The 20522-nt window shown below is 41.4% G+C and overlaps 1 protein-coding gene across 10 annotated transcripts in view; it reads left to right on the top strand.

The window, feature by feature from the left end:
• The window catches only part of MTRR (5-methyltetrahydrofolate-homocysteine methyltransferase reductase), a 101696-nt gene that overhangs the window by 17089 nt on the left and 64085 nt on the right, over nt 1-20522 (top strand). For 4 of the 10 annotated variants that reach the window (XM_071214436.1, XM_058294902.2, XM_058294901.2 and 1 more), the window contains one exon: nt 9660-9839. In XM_071214436.1, coding sequence (XP_071070537.1) covers nt 9660-9839 — 180 coding nt within the window. Of the gene's footprint in view, nt 1-4166; nt 4209-5802; nt 8800-9339; nt 9415-9513; nt 9550-9659; nt 10165-20522 lie in introns of those variants that run through there. The other 6 variants (XR_009185350.2, XR_011648531.1, XR_009185351.1 and 3 more) reach the window with 4 other exon arrangements.

The raw sequence follows: 20522 nt of genomic DNA, 5'->3' as shown, positions 1-20522 counted from the left end.
GCCATCCATAGGCTTTGTTCCTTGTTTTAGATGTCTCCTTTCTTGTCAATGGCACACCTAGATTTGGTAGGTAAGGCTCATGTGATAGTGCTGTTGAATTTGTAATTATTCTCTTTTTGTAAGGTTGCCTCTTGGGTTGTTTTCATTTGGGGGAAATGCTTTGGCTAAATCAGCATTGCTCCAAATCATAATTGCACTTGGATAGCACACTAATGTAAAATAGTACAGTTGGTTGTGTTTTTTGGAATGCACACTGTTTTCTTCTTTCTTTTCTTTGTCATGAACTTCTTTCCTGTCTTGACTTGAAAAGGAGCAGCCTTATGCCAGCATATACCTGAGAGTTTTCTCCAATTCATCTTTACCTGGTGCCTTGAAATACAGCAATTCCTAAAAAGATATTTTTCTTTGGTCTTCAGGTAATGGTTAAAAAATATGCTTAGGTCTGTATAAGATTTATTAAGGAGGTTTGGTATTTATTTGCCTGTTCGGGGCTCAAAAAATGTATTCTTTGCAACATGTTTGCACACTTAGTTCCCAAGAGTGTGTGGTATATTTATAATTGTCACAGGCAGATATTTTTATATTGTATTTATAATGAAATTTTTAAATTTTCTTTTGAAATAGGATTTTTAAGGTTAGACTTGATGTTACCAGTCATTAACTTTGTATAAAACATTAAACATGATGAAAATGGCCCTACTTAACTTTTTAGGTTAACCAGCTACACAGTGCCAGTTTTTCTCATTCTAATTCATGGCAGGAAGCTAATAGGAGCTTAGGGGCTTAGGTGTGATTCTTTTTGTTTTTCCCTCTCTCGTTGCCACCACTTGTAAAAATTAGCTTCCCATTTTGGAATAGTATATAGTTATTGCTGAACCAGAATTTTCAATTAGAAATTGAAGGTTTTGGTAGACTCTATTGCTACTTATATGAATTTGGAGATAGATCCACTAGATGTCAGTGTTATACAAAGAACTACTTTAAAAATTTCTTAACTACTCAGAATTCCCCTTGAGGAGAGCTTCTTGATTAAATTCAATAAATTCACAATTTTAGTTCAATTCTATCATTTTTAAAAGATTTTATGAAGCATAGATACATATTTTCCCTTGAGTGTAAAGATAATATGCTCATTCTAAAAAATTTCAAAAAACAAATGTTTAACTCAGAAAATGAAAGTCCTTTATAATCAAACCTTCAGAATTAACAGTTGAATTTTGTTTTACTAAGAAAATAATGGGCTACCATACTCCAGATGTTGTCCTGTAATTTGTCTCTTTTAACTTAGAAAAGAAATCAAGAGCTCTAGAAAACACAACACGAAAAGATATTAGAAAACTTTTTACAAACTGTTTTGGATATACAATAATTATTGATTTAATCAGAGCAATTGGTTTATTTTCAGTTTCTGATTCCTAAAGAAAAGTGTCTAGTTGGACAGTCTTGTGTTTGAAGAATTTTTGTAAGCAAATTCCTTGAAGTAAAATTGCTTCTTAAAAATTTTATTAATTTAGTAAATGTTTGTCAGCTTGTTTTCCAAAATAGGACAGTCACATTTTTGAGTTTTATAAAATTCCAATAGTTCTGAAAGGAAAACATATCTTAAAAGATTTATAAATGCCACTGTTTTAGCCTATATTATAGGACATTTTAGTACTTCAGACTTTGTGATCCCAAGTGATATTGGTAAACCCTTTATTATCTTACCAAAGGTCTATACAGACATCTGGGGCATGCATTCATTCATCAGCCTTTTCCCGAGTGCTTATTCTCCATTCAGCACTGGCGTCAGTGCTTTAAGGAATCCATGCAATCTGTCAGTCTCTGGTGTTTTAGGCAGAGATTCTTAAGACTGCCTTTCATGCCTTCATGGATACTATGCCATCCATTTAGACATTGTCACTGCCCTTGTGTCTTATCTCCAACTTGAAGCTTAGCTTTGCCCTCTGGAAGTCATGCCTTATTTGGAAGCCCCTGATAGCCTGGGTCCCCTGCTGGAGTGGTTAGCCCATCCACCTGTAAGCCCTTGAGCAGACGTCGTCTTGACCCAATAGCTCACCTGCCACAGGCATATTGTAAATGCCTGTAGAAAATGCCAGTCAAAATCACCAGCTGAGACAAAAACAGGTGTGTCCAGAAACAGACTCTTGACTTTTAGACTTCTTGAGGACATGTCCTGACATACCTGACAGGTATTTTAAGATCATGCTGGCCTTGGCTTGCTGGGCCTCCTCCACGCCTTCCATCTTGTTGGCCACCGCTTCCAGTGCTACTGGATGAGTGGCCTCAGTCTCCGACTGCACGGATGTGTGGGTAATCTTTTTGTAGTAAAGAGAAGTTGCTGCTCTTTATTACCCTGTGGAATTTTATACAGCCATAATGAGAACTCAACAGAATTAAATTATGATCAGTAAAGGTCTTACATGTTGTCTTCAGGGTGCTGTGATCTCCAGGCTGCCTTCTAGAAGTGAGAGTCCCTCTTCCAAGCTATTTTATGTCCTGATTCTCCCACCAGTGGTCAGTCTTTACTCTTTCTCATCATTCTGAGAATTTAACATCTTAGTGAGTTTAGCTGTATTTCTTAAAGGTCATTTAGCCAAGTTTTCTCTGAAAATGAGCTTCCCCCAAATTGTCTCTTTTAAAGTTAATGAAATGAGGTAATTGACAGAGGTTACATCAGTGTGCGTGCTTCATCCAGAATGTGGACATGTCTGATCCAAGCAGGTCGAGACAGAGCACTCCTTTCTTAGGCCAAAGGGTCACTCACAACATCCCCCTGGAAATCCACTTACTTGGGTCTTCCAGGTGGTGAAGCTTGGAGAGCCCATCACAGAGTATTCCAAATTTTACCCTTATGGCCTCTGTATCTTCTAGGTACAGATGATGACTGTAAGAGTGTCTGAAAGTATTTAAACCCTTACTACTTCCCTGTACTTCTAATTGTGTCATCTCTGTTTTCCTGTAGTGTAAAGCACTGAAGTCTTCAATGTTTGCAGGTGTCTTTGGTGACAGCAAAAAGTGTATCATCCTTCTTACTGTTAGACCTGCATGCTCCTTCTCGGTGCTTGGGAAAGTTCAGGGCACCGGCCTTTGCAGTTGGGCCCTGCTTGCTCTACCTTGTCTGCCTTTGTGTCCTTCCTCCTCCTCCCCTCAGTGGTTAGGAAGTGCTGCCAGGCAAGGCAGCTTTTCCACTTCCCATACTCAGACCAGCTCTCCGACCCTTTGCAGCTCAGCCTTACGCCACTAACGTGGGGGCGGGTAGCAGTGAGAACCCTGGAAAGAAGCTGTAAGGGGCCTCAGAAAGCCCAGTCACGTGTGGCTGTGTTCCAGTCCCTTTTGTGGATGTTCTGTTACATTTTCTAGTGTTATAAAAATAGCATTTATTAACTAGTCATGCAAAAAAGTCATTGGTTTTTAATATTTTAAATTATTTATCTGAAATTTAATATGAAATTGAGCCCTCTGAAACCTTATTGTGGTATTAATTAGAACTAAGCCAGTTTAGAAATGTCTTTTCACATTTTTGCTTAAATAACTTAAAAAACATAATATCAAACTGAAAATTCTGAAGTGTCAGTTTGGACACTTTATTTTCATATTGCTTCTTTAACATGCTTTTAAAAGAGCACGTATGTATTCTGTAACCACTGGCTTTCTGGATATTTGGTTTTAAAATGTTCGGTACTTTTTTATTCATGATATATACAAACAAAGAAATGTTCAATCCTAAATATTTCTCAGAATCCTTAAAATAGTGGTCTTTAATCTTCAGGGGTGGGGGGGCCATGATGTTATTTCAAATCTGAAGTCTCTGGACACCTTTCACCAAAGAGCTGCACATATGCATAGATGCCTAGGGCCTTGATCTGAAGTCCTTGCACAGACCCCTTTCTCAGTATTCTCTGGGTTCAGAATCCCACATTTGGGTAGAAGTACTGATTTCAGAGTAAGGAAGTACAATGTATCTGGCTTTAATTTTAGGTATTGGGAAAAAATTCCCAATAATACTTCTCTTAGTCACAGTGAATTTATATGTGCTCTCAAGTATGATTTGAAACTAAACCATGAATTATGTGTGAACAGGAATCAGTTTTTTTATCCCTCAGCTATAAGGTTAATTCCAATATCAGTGAATTAATAATTGCTTATTTTAATTTTGTTTCTAGAACATTTTCCCAAGCTTCAACCCAGACCATATTCCTGTGTAAGGTACTAATCCTTTTTTTTTTTTTTCACTCTCAAGGTGCTAATATTTGTTAACATAGTACAATATGGCATCTTTTTTTTTTTTATTAAAATCTTGTAAGACTCAATCTTTTAAATCCTTAGTGTCTACTAATTTCATGTCATTCAGTGAAAGTGTACCCAATTTTAGGTATGAAGAAGACATATCTAACAAACTCCTGTCCTCCAGGAGTTCATAAAGTTTGAAATATTCTCTTGTTCTGGATCCAATTCCATGTTTCTCCACTTAGAATTGCAAGCCTCGCTTTCTTCCACCTGCCTCCTTTACTGGCTATCCCCCATGTTGGCTGGCTGGTGGGGCAGGGAGAGCCTGGAAGGCCCCCATGAAGCACTGGTTCCCCTGCACGGGGCAGGCAGCCCCTTCGCCTGGCCTCCGTTTTGTGGTCACCACCATTTCCCATCTTGCTCTACCCTTTGCTCCTCTGTGATAGAAGGTGTCACATGCTTTGTTGATTGAGGATTAACTCCAGAATGCCTACCTGATCTGGCTTGCACTGTATCTTTAAAAGCTATTTCCAGTTTGATTTTGTAGCTTTCTACATGTTGTCCCTCAGGCACTTTAATATTTTACCAGCTCAACAGTAACTAATCTATGGGGTCTGTGTCAGGATTTGCCCCTGGTCATTCACAAAGTCTAAATGGATGTCCTGTGGGTCTTCACAAGGAAACCTTCAAGGGTGAGTCAGTAGTTGTAAATCTTCTCTAGTCTGGAAGGCCAAGAAGTAAAGGAAACTTTTCCTGAGTGGTATTGTAAAAGAAGGCAAGAAATGTTTAGGAAGCAAAATTGCTTTCTTCTCATGGGGCGTAAACAGGTCGATTGAAGACACCACATGGAAATACTCCCCCACTGCAATAATGAGAGGGGCTTAGAATCCTAATACAGATTCTAAGAACTTACCTATGTGGCTTTGCAGCTCAAGTTTATTTCACCCAGGGAAGCTTCATGTTGTTTTTAACATCGTGGAGTTGTTCTCTAAGGCCATGACAGTGGTTTTGTGGAAGGGAGTCCGTACAGGCTGGCTGGCCATGCTGGTGGCCTCGATTCTTCAGCCAAGTGCACGTGCAGCACTCACAGATGACGGAGGAGCCCTGGCACCTGAGGTGCGTGGAGAGTGTGTGGTTGCAGCACCGCTAGAATTCTCTTTGCCTCTCCGGGAGAGAAAAAAACGATAGCCATTGTCATTAGATTATTCAAAGGAAAATTTATGCTGTACTCTTAATTATAAAATCTCTATTGTAAGGATAGGAAATTATTTATTTTCATTTCCTCTGAATATACTTTTTAATGTTTCAACTGTGCAGCCCAAAGCTGACTCATGTATTTTTCTAAATGTGTAAGACACAAATTTTATAGTTTTCCATTTTGGGTAGTAAGAGCTCCCCATCCCTATTTCTTTGTTTTTTGTCATGGCCATGGTACATAGGATCTGAATTAGTACTGTTAGTGAGAAGAAATGACTTTTAAAACACCTAGGAGAAAAATATGCTTGATTTTCTGAACAAATTGTGGACTTACTTACATCTGTACTTTTTTATGTATTTTGTGTTTTGTTCCAGCACTCAGCACAATCTCGTTTGATACCCATGTGTAGGAACAATTTAAAGATGGTCCTCCTGGCCCATAAGGATGGTTGAAATGGAAAAAACAACCAAGATCCTTCATGAAGTCTTCTCCCAGCTAATTTAAGAAGTGCATCATCTCTCGCTTTATCTTAGGATCATTTTGGCTTCTTGATGTCCATCCTCGGAGTTGAAAGTTCACAGCCCCAAGGGGTATTATTGGAAAGTGTTTATTTGAGAGGATTTAAGGGAAATCAATGGCTTGGAAAGGTCCTTTAGCTTTATATTTTCCTCATCTACCTGGAATAGAGAGGTACTTTACAGTCTTGAGTATATTCTTCACCCTCCCAACCTCCCCTCACCTCCAAAAAGCAGATTACTGCATTAGAGACAGGACATCCCCAGGTTCCTTAGGCATGAATGGAAAACTGGGAACTGAGGAACCTATTCCCTTTGTTAAGAAATACTCTAAGACTGACCTAGAATTACTGCATCACTTTGTGATGTTGGGGTAATATAGGAACAGTTGAGTTATCTATAAGGTATAAAAATAGCCAGGTGTCTCCAATAAGTTTGTTTTTTTTTTAAGTATTCTAAGTACTAAACATGGGTTACCTTCCACACACTCTTTCCTCCCCTCCCCATCTCAACAGATTTTCATGGCCCACCCTATATGCAGGCACTGGAGCTGCAGGTATAAAGCATACAATTGAAAACCTTCTTGAGTTTGCTGTATGTAGTAGAGTACGGTGTAGAGAATGTCAGTGTTGGTTCATCTCATGATACCCATTCTGCTACGATTCTGAGGTGGGTGAGACCACTGTTGCCATACCCCCACACACAACTCCTGCTCATGAGAGGTATTTGCCCTCAGCCAGCCTTCTCCAGAGAAAAGAAACAATAGGATGTATATGCACAGACACATCTGTAAAGATATGCAGTTCAAGGAATTGGCTCACAGCATTGTGGGGATCAAAAAGTGAAATCTTAGCACAGACCAGGAGCCTGGGAACTCAGGCAAGAGTGATGCTCAAGGTTAACCTTCAAGTCCACTGATTGCAAATGATAGGCACCTGTACACTGTGACACCTAGACTAGCATTGGATTAAATAACTGGGTACTATGTCCTAGCAGATTGGCACATAAATTCTCCATCACCATTGACCATTAAAGCTCACACACTCCACACCCACCCTGCACCCTTCCTGTCCATGGAAGTGGGTCTCTCTGCCCGTTGATGTTTAGCTCATTTGTATGACCAGCTTTGGCCAGAGAGATGGGAGAGACAGGATGCCTGCCTCATCTGAGCAGGCGCACTCCACGTGGCATGATGTCATGTTGTGTCTTGCCCTCTCTCTTCTCTGTCTTAAGGACACAGGTCATCCTGTTCAGGGCTGCTGCTTTAGGAGCTCCAGGGTGCAGAGCCACAGCCAGACTGCAGCCTTCATGTATCAAAGCCAGACATTAGTGTTGGCTCTTTAAGCCATTTCAGATTTGGGGGTTGGTTGTCACTGCAGCAAGAGCTGACTAGTATTCTGGTCTCTTTACCATCCCTAAAATGTAGAAGGTTTGCCCTCTGCCAGGAACTCTATCCCATCAGACACCAGGGCCAGATGTCTTCTCCCACAGCTAAGCTAAGTCAGCAGCTCCATTCCCCATGTGCTTTCATTCAAAGGACTTAGCGCTCCCCACCAGCCTGTTGACAGGTGTTCTTTCTGCTGGAATGTAAGGTATATGAAGACAGGGACTTTGCTTTACTCAGTCCTGCCTCCGCCGGGCCACTTCTATCGAGTGCCTTAGTGAAACTGTACATAGAGGAGTCAGTCCTATAGGTCAACACAACATTACAAATGCAGTGTCATTTTAAATAAAGTCTTCATTTAAAAGATACGGTGTTCAATCTGTTGATGAACTTCATACAGTTTTCCCTGAATTAAAGGCTGAAATGTGTAAGATGATTCCACCTTCCAGTGTAGAGTAGAATCCCACCGTTCTATTTAAAACTGCCATCTGATCTAGACTTTTTGTGTCTCTCCCTATTGTATATTATGGGTTGCTTACTAGAGAGCTCTTATCCATGAGCCTGGAAGAAGAATTTGATGATTATTTGTTCAGTGATCTTCCTCGAAAATAACATGTCTCTCAATTTGGAAACACTTCTGATTTAGATAGAAAAGAAAAATGTGCAAGACAGACTTGTTTAGTTCTGTGTAGTAACAGACCCACTTATGGCTTCAATAAGATTTAATGCTGCTATTTGATTGATGATACTTGAAAGAGAATTTGTGCTTTCTGATTTCTTTCACAAAGATAATCTTGCTTATCTGCTTTTGCCTATGTTTTCCTTCAAACTTGTCATCACGGTTGCTTTAATATTCCAGATATCCATCTCTCTTGGAGCAACAAATTCTTTTCACTTACCAAATGACCCTTCAGTTCCCATTATAATGGTGGGTTCCAGAGCTGGCCTAGCCCCTTTAGGCTCCAAGGGCCAAAACCTTGTGGTTGTGGGAATGAATACATAGTAGCCATTTTTCGTTATTTCTGTGGTACTTCTTAGCATCTTTCTCTTTGGTTGTGAAACTTATTTTTTAAAAATTATCAAATTGAATAGCATAAAATAAATTGTCACCACAGGGAATAGTAAGTACCATATTAGAGGGACTTTGCTCTGTAGTGGAACTTTCTTTTTTAGTGTACCACTTTTGTTTTTCATTTTTTTTTAAATAGTACTGTGGTTTACCTTCCTGGTGTGATGAAGAAAACAATCATAGCAGAGATCTAGTTCCCCAGAACTTTCAAAGTTAAACCCCAACCATCAGGAATTTTAACAGGATGATATCAATAGGTGTATCCAAAGAGAACTATCAAATATTTTTTAAAAATATGTAGAATCATGCATATCTCCAGATTTGTGAAGTGTCAACAGTTTGTATATACTATTCCCTAGATAGTGGAATAGTGCCCTTTTGGACAAAGTTGTTTTGGGTTTTTTTGTTTTTGTTTTTGTTTTGTTTTTTTTTTATTTTGTTTTTTAGTTTTTCCTTAGAAAAGCAAATGAGTGATATAAATGGACATGTTCAATGTGTTCATTATTTCAGAAATACTTTTTAAAATAGATTGTTGTTGTTCCACCTTTTAAAGGCCAGGCTCCCTGTACCACATCTCCAATAGTAATTGAGACTTAATTTTATTCATAAAAGTTGCTGCTAACATTATTTAATGTAGAAATTGGTGTAGGTTTCCCAATGTAGTGCTTATACTCTCTTTGGACACATGCCACAAGGCCCCTGGCTACCACATAGACAGCTGGAGTTCCTGGAGGTGCTGCCCTAGCTTTGTGTTTGCAGGAGTGGCCATATCACCCTGTGGGTAGTGCATGTTAATTGAGTGAATGAACTTCAATGAGTGCAAAGATGACTTTTACACACCCTGGGTTTGGTGGTGGTGTTTCCTGATGAGAGAAAGAGACTGGTTTTACATGTTTATGTAAAACATCATTACTGTGTTTTTTACTTAGAGAAAAACTCCAGAAACAACATCCTGATGGAAACTTTGGAGCAATGTGGCTGTTCTTTGGCTGCAGGCATAAGAACAGAGATTATTCAGGTGTGCCACAGTTCTAGGATTTTAATGCTCAACCACTGAGTGTATAATTTTTAAAGTCAGGTGTTTTTTTTTTTTTTAATTTTTAAAATTATTTTTTAGCAGGTACCAGTTGGATATCAGATGCGGACCTTGGAGGTAGGAAGTAGGCGCTCAAACCACTGAACTACCTGCTCTCCATCATTCAGGTGCTTTTAGCTTAAGTTACCAACCTGCCAGTGACCCATTCATTATGTATTCTCTTTCAGAGAGGAGCTCAGCCATTTTCCTAAGCGTGGGGTCTTAACTGACCTGAAGGTTTTCTTCTCGAGAGATGTGCCTGTGGGGGAGGATGCCCCAGCCAAGGATGTGCAAGACAACATCCAGCTTCACTGCAAGCAGGTGGTGAGAATCCTCCTCCATGCAAGCAGCTCTATTTACATGTGTGGGTAAGTGGCCATCCTGCGTACAAGCCGGATAGGAGAAGGCAGTGGATGTTTATAAAAGAAACAGAAGTCTCATCATTTGAGAATCTAGGTGTACAGTGTTGACACATCTGATTCTCAAGTACAGGAATAGAAATGCAGTTGGAAAATGATTCTAACATACGTTTCATAGCTGAGTTGTCATCATTAGGGAAATAGTCGGAAAAAGTAGTTGTGTCTGGTTTGATTTTGTTACATATAAGAATTGGTGATATCTGCAGTTGAACTAGGTACAGAAAAAAAGCATGGTTTTGACTTTGAGAATGTGGATGCTAAGATGCTTTTCCTGTGAGGCAAATTTGTGGTATCCAAGTTGACATAAGCCAGGAGACATTGAGGCAAGATCCATTAGTGGAATCCATAAATGTCCTAGAAATATGTGCAACATATTTTGGATAAGTCCTATTCTATTGTATTGTTTCCTTATTTGAAAATGACCCCTGACTTGACCTCATGACCCATTTTGACTTCTGAAAAATACAGCCTTGGGTTGATGAAGGGAGTCTGGCCATCACGTTGGTGTATAGTTTCATCTCCTTTTTGAGGAAGCATTTGATCTTCACTTTTCTTTTTTGGGGAACAGTGCCGCCAGTGGGCAGATTGATGCACTGCATATCTTACAGTTGAGAACTTGGGAGTCATCTTAAATGGCCAGGTGCTTAAAGCATTACCCTTGAACCAGCCCCTCACGGTGATGGTGAGAAGATCACGTAGGCTCATCTTCTCAGTAAGATTGGAGACTCTGTCAGTGTCGTTAGGACTGGAAGCTGTGAGTAGTTCATCATCTATTTCCCACTTGTCTGCAGTCAGGATTCTGCTTTCCTCCACCTCCCTCTAGTCCAGAAAGAGACAACAGATGCCTAAAACCTGAATGGTCTTGCTTGCTTCCTCACTTGGACCTCAAGTAGTCAGGAGGGAATGTCCACAGGTTCCCAGCTCCTGGAGTCCACGACCACACACTGCGCACCATGGCCCTGTCATTGTCTGCCCCGGATCCCATCCCCTCTTTGTCTCCTCGACTTTTTGTTGGCAAATTTCTCCTCTGTCTCTTCCATTTTCATACTTCTGTTTCTATTGGATCATTCCCGTCAGTATACAAACATGTGGTTAATTCTCTATTTAAAAAAAAAAACAAACAGATTTTTAAAAAATTTAGTAACAATATAAAATAGTCAAACAATATAAGAAACCAACTTAACCTGATCAATATGTAGAGAAGGATATATCAGATAACCGCAGAATAAACCCTCTTTTCACACAATGCCAATGAAATTTTATAAAATTACTATGTATTTGATCATAATACAAATCTCAGTCATTTTAGAGATGAAAATCATACAGTTTGTTTGCTGACCATTGTGTAATTAAATTAGAATTCAATAACAGGTAACTAAAAATCTCTCCAAGTGCTTAGAAACTGCGGCGGCTTGCTCGGTCGGTAGAGGTGGGGTCTGGCTGCGGACGAGGGGTCGGTCCAGCTTTGGACGAGGGGTTGGTCCCGCTTGGGACGAGGGGTCAGTCCCACTTGGGATGAGGGGTCGGTCTGGCAGCAGACGAGGGGTCGGTCTCACAGGGGTTGTGCGGTTCGGCTGACGGGGTCGCCCGGCGAAGCCGGCGACGAAGGGGTCACCCAGAGAAGCAGGCGACGAACTGGGGACAAGGGAGGCCAGGCCCTTGTCGGGGGCTCTCAGGACTGGAGGGCGCATGGCAGAAGAACTACCGCGGAGACAAGGTAAACACGCAAGTCCACTTTATTGAGGGAGAGGCAACAGTTTTATAGGGGCTGGGGAAGGCTGATTGGTCGAAGCCATGCCCTGTTCTGATTGGTTGCCGGCGTACTGGATGGGGGAGGGGTGGTGATTAGGGATTGGCTGTCGCTGTTGCTGGGGGAAGGGGCAGGGTTTAGGGATTGGTGGCTGCTGTTGCTGGGGTGGAGGGCACACTTGAGTTTCCTGCCCACGCCTGGCTGTTGCTGCTGTTGGGGGAGGGGAAAGGGCAGACTGGAATTTCCCGCCCTGCGCCTGCGCAGGGAGAAAGAAGAAGAAGGGTGCCGCCCCACAGGCATCGTGTGGCGCCATCCGGGAGGAGGGGCGGCTGCGGAAGCATGGCTGCCGAGAAGGGGAGACCCGAGGGCACTCTGCGCCCATGCCAAGCTCCTTTCAGGGGTGGCGGTGAGTCCGACCAGCCACCCTATTATGGGGGCAGCAGCTTGGCCTGCCGCGGCTGCTCCCCCACCAGGCCAGCAAACCACACTTCAGCGCGAGGGGTGACCGCAAGAAACTGCACAACTTTCTATATGACCAGTGGGTCAAGGAAGAAATCACCATGAAAATGACAACACATTTTGAGCTTATGAAGTTTCCCCAGTACCCTAGAGAATTGATTGTACATGTGCACAAAATGAGTTGTGTAGGAGCTTTATTTACATAGGTAACCTATAGTTAAAAACAACTCAGATGTCCATCAGTAGGACAATGGATAAGTAAATAAAACATGGTTTATATATATAATATATATTCTTGGAAACATATAAGGTGAGCAAGAGCCAGTTTTGGAAGGTCCTAAAGCACTTATTAGGGGTTTGGGCTTCCCCCAGGAACACTGGGGAGACTGAGGCATTAGAAGTGTGGAAGTGTGGGCAGCTTAGCATCAGAGTGGCCCCAGACTTGGGGACCTGAGTGGGGATGGGGCAGGGGTACACAGCTGAGGCTGGTAGGCCTTTGGGGAGTCAAAGGTATTGCTTAGTCACTTCTAGAGGATCTGGGAAACATTTCTGTTTCTTAAACACTGGTACTGGTACTAAACACTGGTACTGTTTTCTTTTCCAGAGATGCTAAGAATATGGCCAAGGATGTAAATTCTGAAGGAAATAAGGCATAATCTTCAGATTTTATAAGGCTTTGTGGGTGTTCATTATACTTTTCTCTAATCTTGTATATTTCATGTATTTTATAAGAGAAACCAATCAAAGAAAACAGTGAGACAGAAAACCATACCGTGCAAGTACTCTGACATACGTAATTATGTACCTGTTGTATCTATCAAGCAAAATAGAAATAAGGTGAAAGCCTTAAAAGGGACAAAGAACAGTGGTCTTTATTGATAGGTATAAAAAGCTTAACAATCAAAAACTTGCATGCACCTACCAGTATTTCTTAAGACTTCCAAACTGATAGACCCAAAAGGAGAAAGTGACAAATCTTTAACCATAATGGGTTGTTGGGATCTGATCCAGGCCAAGTCGTTATCCACAATTGTTCTTTCTCTTGGACACTGGTAGATTCCGAGTTTTAGGTAGATATTGGTCTGCTGTTTCCCCACAGTTTTTAATGGTGAAAATAAATCTCTGTCCATATTCTGCCGTACATACAGATATTTATTAAAAATTTGTTATTAGCAGTCAGGTACAAAATATTGCCCATAGCCTGTTCTGTAAGCTTGATGAAGCCAAGCCCTGTCTTTTGAGGTGGGGCAGCCACCTCTTGCCGGCTCCCCGAGGTGGTTGTGATGGGTCCCAGGCTGATACTCTTCCTGCCCAGTGGTGGGCACCGTGCTGTTTTAGCGCTAGGCCTCTGGCACCCCTTAGGGGTGCATGTTGGGGGGGAGTGATGGGTAGGGCAGGGCTCTAAATTGCTCCAGCCAATCTCAGAATCTTGGATGCTAGTACTCTAACTTCAGTTATTCTAACAAGCTGCTGTTGTCCCACTCTTTTCAGGAACATTCATAGTGCTTATTGGTGGAGGCTATTGTTGACTGGTGAAAAAATTAACAGAACAGCTTGAGGTTACCATCTCTGGAAGATGGATTTTCTGAGTAGATGCTCACTGTACTTAGGGGGTTCCTTATTTTCTGTGTCATAGAAACATGGTGTGTGTGCTGAGGTATTCTAAGGTGAATTACACCCTAATACTGGGACAGCAAAAGGCATCTTTAGTCATAAAGTGTCAGAAAAAATCAGAGGAAAGATGAGAATTTGCATTTCACAGTGAGCGAACTTGCTGTACCCAACAAATGGGGCAACCACATTGATTTCACATTGCCTTATTTTATGCAATTTACTAAGTAGTTATGACCTAGATCATAATTAACTCTTAAAATATTTCAAACTGGTTTCAAGTTATCTTTAAATAATGAAAGATGCAAATAAAAACCGTTTTTTATTTGCCATTTGTGACTCTACTTATTCTTTTGTGTAAATACCAATTGCCATTTGGTGTAATTTTTTAAAATTAAATAATTTATTTATTTTTAATGTTACATTAAAAATATGAGTCCCCATACACCCCCCAGACCCTCACCCCACTCCTCCCATAACCACAACCTCCTCCATCATCATGGAACCTTCATTTCACTTGGTGAATACATTTCTGAGCACTGCTGCACCACGTGGTCAGTGGTCCACATTATAGTTTACACTCTCCCCTAGTCCACCCAATGGGCCATGGGAAGACATACAATGTACAGAAACTGTCCCTGCAGTACCACCCAGGACACCTCCAAGTCCTGAAAATGCTCCCACATCACATCTCTTCTTCCCATTCCCACCCTCAGTACTACCATGGCCACTTTCTCCATCTCAGTGCTACGTTTACTTCCATTACTAATCACATTAGTTCCAGAACAGAGTATCAGTAAGTTCACTCTAATCTATATTCTACTCCTCCATTCTGTAGACCCTGGGATGGTTACATTCAGTCCACCTCTATATTGAGAGGGTGCTTCGATTCCACTAAGATGATGGATGCAATTCTCCTGTTTGCAGTTGTAGGCACTCTTGGCTCCCTGGTGTGGTGGTTGACCTTCTTCACCTCCCTGTTAGCTGGCTGGGGTAAGTCCAATAAACCAGAGGGTAGGAGTTGGAAGACCGTTGAGGCTCCGGCCCTGCCTATCACATTTGTTTGGTGTAATTTTTATTCTCCTTGAGGAACTTTTAAGACATCTTATAGTACAGGTCTACTGGCAAATAAATAGAACTTATTTTCCCTTTATTTTATTTTTTTTCCTTATTTTCTTTTAAATGTTCCATTCAAAAAATATGAGGTCCCTATATACCCCCCACCCCACCCATGCCACCCCTCCCACATTAGCAAACACTTCCATCATTGTGGCACATCCACTGCACCTGGCAAGCACATTCTGGTGAACCACTGTTAAAGATATTTTTGCTGGGTATAGATCTCACATTTCTGGCTTTGTATTTTTTCAAACTTTTTAAAACTGTCCTTCCATTGTCTTCTGGCTTGCATAGTTTCTGATGAGGTATTCAAAATAATTTTCTCTTTTCCGCATACATAATACGTACGTCTTTCTCCTCTGGTTACTTCCAGACTCTTAAAAATTATCACAGATTTCCATTATTTGAATGTAATGTGTGCTGTTACAATTTTATTTTTTATATACTGTTCCGGGAGTGTTGAGCTCTGTGGATCTATGTCTTTAGAGTGCTCAAGAAATATGAAATTGTTGGCCAGAATATATTTTCTCTGCCTGTCAAATACATTCTTCTTGAAGTTTGTTTTCCATATTAAGTATCTTAATGTTGTGTTCACGGAGGCTCCAATGATTTTTTCCATCTTTTTTTGCCTGTGTGATCTTGAGTTTGAATATTTTCTACTTTTCCATCTTTGATTACTATTTCCTCTTGTGCAGTATCTGATCTGATGTTTCTCCCAATCAATACCTTTTTATTTCAGATCCTAATATGTTAAAGTTCAATTTCTTTCTATTTTTTAATCCTTCAGTTTCTCCAATTGTTTTGTTCATCTTTTCATTTAATTCTTTGAGTATACTTACAACAGCACGTTTACAGTCTTTGCTAAATTCATCATCTTTGAATTTTCTGTGACTTTCTATTCACAACTTTCTCCTAGTCATGGCTAATAGATTTTAGTGTTCTTCATATGTCCAATAATATTTAATTGGATATGGACTCTGCCAATATTATGTCCTCAGATGCTCAGAGTTTGTTGTCTTGCTTTTAAGCATATTGTGCATACCCACAGTCACATGAGACAATTTTACAAAATCTTTGAATATTCACAGATATCCTCTGTGAGTTCTCTTTTCCCAGATATGCATGACTAATACCGGGCCTTTTATTGTAGTGATGTTTATAGAATGTAAACATCCTATTTTAACAACTTTCAAGTGTATAATTCAGTGACATTAATTGCATTCACACTGAGGTCATACCATCACCACATTCATATTGGACCTTTCAGCATACAAAAGAAAATCTGAACTTAATAAGCCACGATTCTCTATTCTGGTACCACTCATGATCCTGGTAACCTGTATAGTCTATTTTCTATCTCCATCTGTTTCCTTTATTTGGGTATTTCCTCTAAGTGGTAGCCTAAATATCCTTGCATTGTCTTATTCCACTCAAGATGTTGTCTTCAAGGTTCATTCATGTTGTGGAATGTATCACAACTTTATCTCTTATTGACTGGATAATATTCCATTGTATGCATGAAGCACATTTTTTCTATCCTTTCATCTGTTTGATGGTCACTTAGATTCCTCTCTGACTATTGAGAAATGTTGCTGTGAACAATGATGTATAAATATCTACTTAAGTCCTTGCTTTTGATTTTTGGGAATCTACACGTAGAAGTGGGAATGTTGGTTCATATGTTAATTCTATACATGACTTTCTGGAGTCCCAGGGGATTAATTTTCAAGAGGCTGCGCATGACTAGCAACAAAGTGTGAGGGTTTGAGTTTCTCCAAATCTCTGCTAATGCTTATTTGCCATGTGCCTGTTGAGCCCTGAATCTCAGCAGAGTTGGCCACATCTACTCTCCAGCTCATGGGACTCATGCAGTACAACTAACAAGAAGATCGTGATGGACAGTACCCAGCCCATGCATTTTTAAAAGTAGGAGCCATCTAGTGAGAGTGAGGGGGGGCCTCACAGTGGCTGTGAGTGGCATTTCCCTAATGACGATCTCTATTGAGCATCTATTCATGTGCTTCTTTGAAAGCTTTCAGTGGAGAAATGACTATTTAAGATGTTTTCCCATTTTAAATTGTATTTTTCAATATTTTCTTGTATAGATGAATGTATTATTTATGTATTCCTGATATTAATCACCTTTCAGGTTTAATATCTCCCATTCTTTAAGAAGCCTTGTCAGTTTCCTGATAATGTCCTTTGATTTTAAAAAGTTGTTTTTAATTCTGGCAAAGTCCATTTTATCTGTTTTTGCTTTTTGGTGTTGTTCCTTTGGGTGTCATGTCTGTGAAATGACTGCCAAGTCCAGGGTCATGAAGGATTTCCTTATGTGTCCTGGCGACTAACCCTGGATGACCCTGCCCTGGGGAAGGCTGGTCTTGCCAATTGTGTGGAAGCTGCCCAGGAGGTCCTGGGATCACATCTGGCATTGATGCTCAGAGCTCATCCCAGCTGGAGGTTCTATTGCTGGAGAGCAAAACCACAAGTGGGCATGGTCAGGTGGCAGTTCAATCATTAAATTCCTATCCCTTTTGACAGACCAGTGAGGGATAATAGAGAGGCAGTAAGAGATGATTGCTTTATACCTAAACAGATAGCAGACACTTTATTAACACATTTCTTTGAAAATTTTGAAAATGAGCACTTCTCATTTCAATAGAATTACTATTGTTGGTTACAAATTTATTTAAAGCTCTGCTCAATTGAAGTCCTGTATAATCAGAACCATAGCTGAGATAGAAAAGGTGGATTTTTCTGCTTCTTGCCCATGTCCAGTCTGCTCATTCAGTCACTGACTGTGGGGACCCATAGATCTGGGGCTCCTCACCAAGGTGGACTTTAAGGTCCCATAAAATGGTAGGATTGGATTAATTATCGATGATTATATATTCCATGGGGACCACTATCCTCTACCCCATGTTCCTCAGCTGTTATTCCTTCCTGGTGAGAGGCCGAGGTTGGGAAATTGGACCAGGCCATCCCAACCTGAGTGTTCCATCAGTTGCCAGGTATTAACACATGTCATGTTTAAACATAACGAGGTCAGACAGCAGCACATAAGTACCTTAAGACTTCTCTAGGACCCTGGAGATCCCACAGGGCACACTTTCACTGGCCTCTGGCCCCCACCCTCTCTCCGGAGACCTTCTGCCTGGGTACTCAGGAGGATTAGCTCCCACTTGTCCTGGCCTTCGGACTCTCCTGGCCTATTGCCCTTGACCTGGTCCTCTCATTACTGGAACTGAGCTTTCCATCCCTGTTAGCTGGATTACCCAGTGCACATTCCAGGCAATGGGCCTGAAACCCCTTTGAGTTCAGGTGCTTGCTTTTCCCTTTTGCTGAACAGAAACTCTCTGCAACAACCCCTCTTGCCCACACACACTTCCATAGTATCTCTCTCCCATCTTATCTGCTGGAAAGACCATCTACCAGCCATTTTCCAAGCTGTGGATCCTGACCCTGCTCTGGACCATATTCCTCACTGTTCCCAACAATGCAGATGCTTAGCTATGTGGGACAGCCTCCCTTCCCTCCAGCATGCGTGCTGTCCCAGGAGAGAACATTCGATGCTGACTTAAGAAGGACATTGCTATAAAACATTTTTATTGGAAGTTGTGAAGGTTTCTACCCATCCTTGTGATTGCTTGGATGTGTGGAGCTGACCCTGCTGTTGGACTAGTGCATCCATCTCCATCACAGATTCCATCTTTTTTTCTTCCATTTCCCCTTGGAAAGTTGCTTTCCTAAAGGACCATCCACTGTACACTAGGCACAAGTTTAGCCAACACGAGGGTGGACTTGGGTATGAACTCATTCACTGAGATGACCCCTCAGGGACCGTTCATTGTCCTATAATGGCCTTGCCAGTGGGCAGCTCCCATAATTCTGGGACTCTTGTGAAAGCTTTGCACAGAATCCCACGTGTACGTACCTCGTTTGATTTGATGAAGTCTGATGAAAATTGAGAGGTCCTCTTCTAAGCTCCCAGTCTTAAATGTGGTTAAAATCCATCCTTGATTCCCTGCCCCAGCCTTCCTTGCAGACACTTCACATACTCTTGTCCATCAGCTGGGAAGGTTTTTTTGTGTTTTTTTAAAAGAGACACAGACCCCTGGTGCCACCAGGAATGCAAGCAGACACATAGGAACACACAGCAAATGGACACAGAGAGCAGACAACAGTGGGGGGTAGTAAGGGAGAGAAATAAGTAAAATAAATCTTAAAGAGAAATACATTAGAGACACACAGCCAAGTTGAAGTGCTTGAAGATAGAATTAGCGATTTCAGGGACAGAACAAATGGAACTGCAAAAGACAGGAGAACAGAAAGGGACAAGAATAGAAAAAATGAAACAGGGTCTCAGGGAGTTGAATGACAATGCAAAACACACAAACATGTAAGTTATCCATGTCCCAGAAGGAGAAGAGAATGGGAAAGGAGCAGAAATATCTGAAGAAATCATGACCAAAAGCTTCCCAACCCTTATGAATGACATAACTGTCAATATCCAAAATAACAGTGCCCCTTAAAAAAATAAATCCAAATGTACCTACTCCAAGACACCTACAATTCAGAATGACAAATATCTGAGATAAAGAGAATTCTGAAGGCAGCAAGAGAAAATGAAAGTATCACATAGAAGGGAGTCTCAGTAAGATTAAATACCAAAGTTTCATCAGAAACCGTGGAAACGAGAAGAAAATGGTTTGAAATATTTAAGGTACTGGAAGAGAAAAACTGACAGCCAAGAAATCTGTATCAGGCAAAACTGTCCTTCAAAAATGAGGGTGAGTTTAAAGTCTTCACAGAGAAAGAAAAACTGAGAGACCACCTTACCAAAAGACCAGAATTACCAGAGATATTAAGAGAGTGCTGCAGCCTGGGAAAAAAAAGAAAAGAGGGTGAGAGAACAGACTTGAGAAGAGTATAGACATGAAGATTAGGAAGGGTACATTAAAGGTTCAAATAACAGGACATACTAAGAAGTGACAACAGAAAGCCAAAGACAAAATGAGCTTCAGGGGGAAAAGGATCTCTGGAGGCTCCCTTCCTTGCTCTATTCCTAGTCCCTGGAATAGTGCCAGGCAGGGGCTTTCAAAACAAACACTTGCTGAATGAAGCCACTGGATGTGGGAGCAGGTCTCCTCCCCACACATCCGGCACCACCCCAGAAAAGCAGCAGGAGAAGACAGAGCCAGCTTTGGAAAATGATGTTTTGGTTGCTATGTTTGCAGTGGCTTCTACAGCACAGTGATATGTCCCCACAGGGCCCCTCCTCAGCCAGCACCCCAGCCTAAGTGGAATGTGGGAAAGCCCCCAGTGTCTGAGGATGTGATGTGAGAGACCTGGGCTAAAGAAGCTACACAGAAAACTTCAGGTGTCGAGTGCATCACCTTCAGCTCAGAGCTGGGCTATGCCCAAGATCTCTTCCCTGGGTGGTGCATTTCCTGCCCATGGCAGCCCAGCCCAGGGAGCAGGGTTTGGAGGCCTGGGTGTCACACCAAGGCACAATACTGTGTCCTCTTACCCACAGGCTTGTGGGCCCGGGGAGAAGCCAGAGACTCCCTGGAGGTCCCCACCCCAGCACTTTCCTTTCCACCCCACAAAGAAGCAACTGGAGTCACACATCGTAAAACACTAAATAAGGCCAGTGCCTTTTCCTTGCCCACACCTAAGAATCCCAGTTTCTT

This window comes from Dasypus novemcinctus, chromosome 3 (genome assembly GCF_030445035.2).
Source record: "Dasypus novemcinctus isolate mDasNov1 chromosome 3, mDasNov1.1.hap2, whole genome shotgun sequence".
Taxonomy (NCBI): Eukaryota; Metazoa; Chordata; class Mammalia; order Cingulata; family Dasypodidae; genus Dasypus; species Dasypus novemcinctus.
The sequence above is the reverse complement of the archived record's forward strand: the minus strand, read 5'-3'. Positions and strand labels throughout refer to the sequence as shown.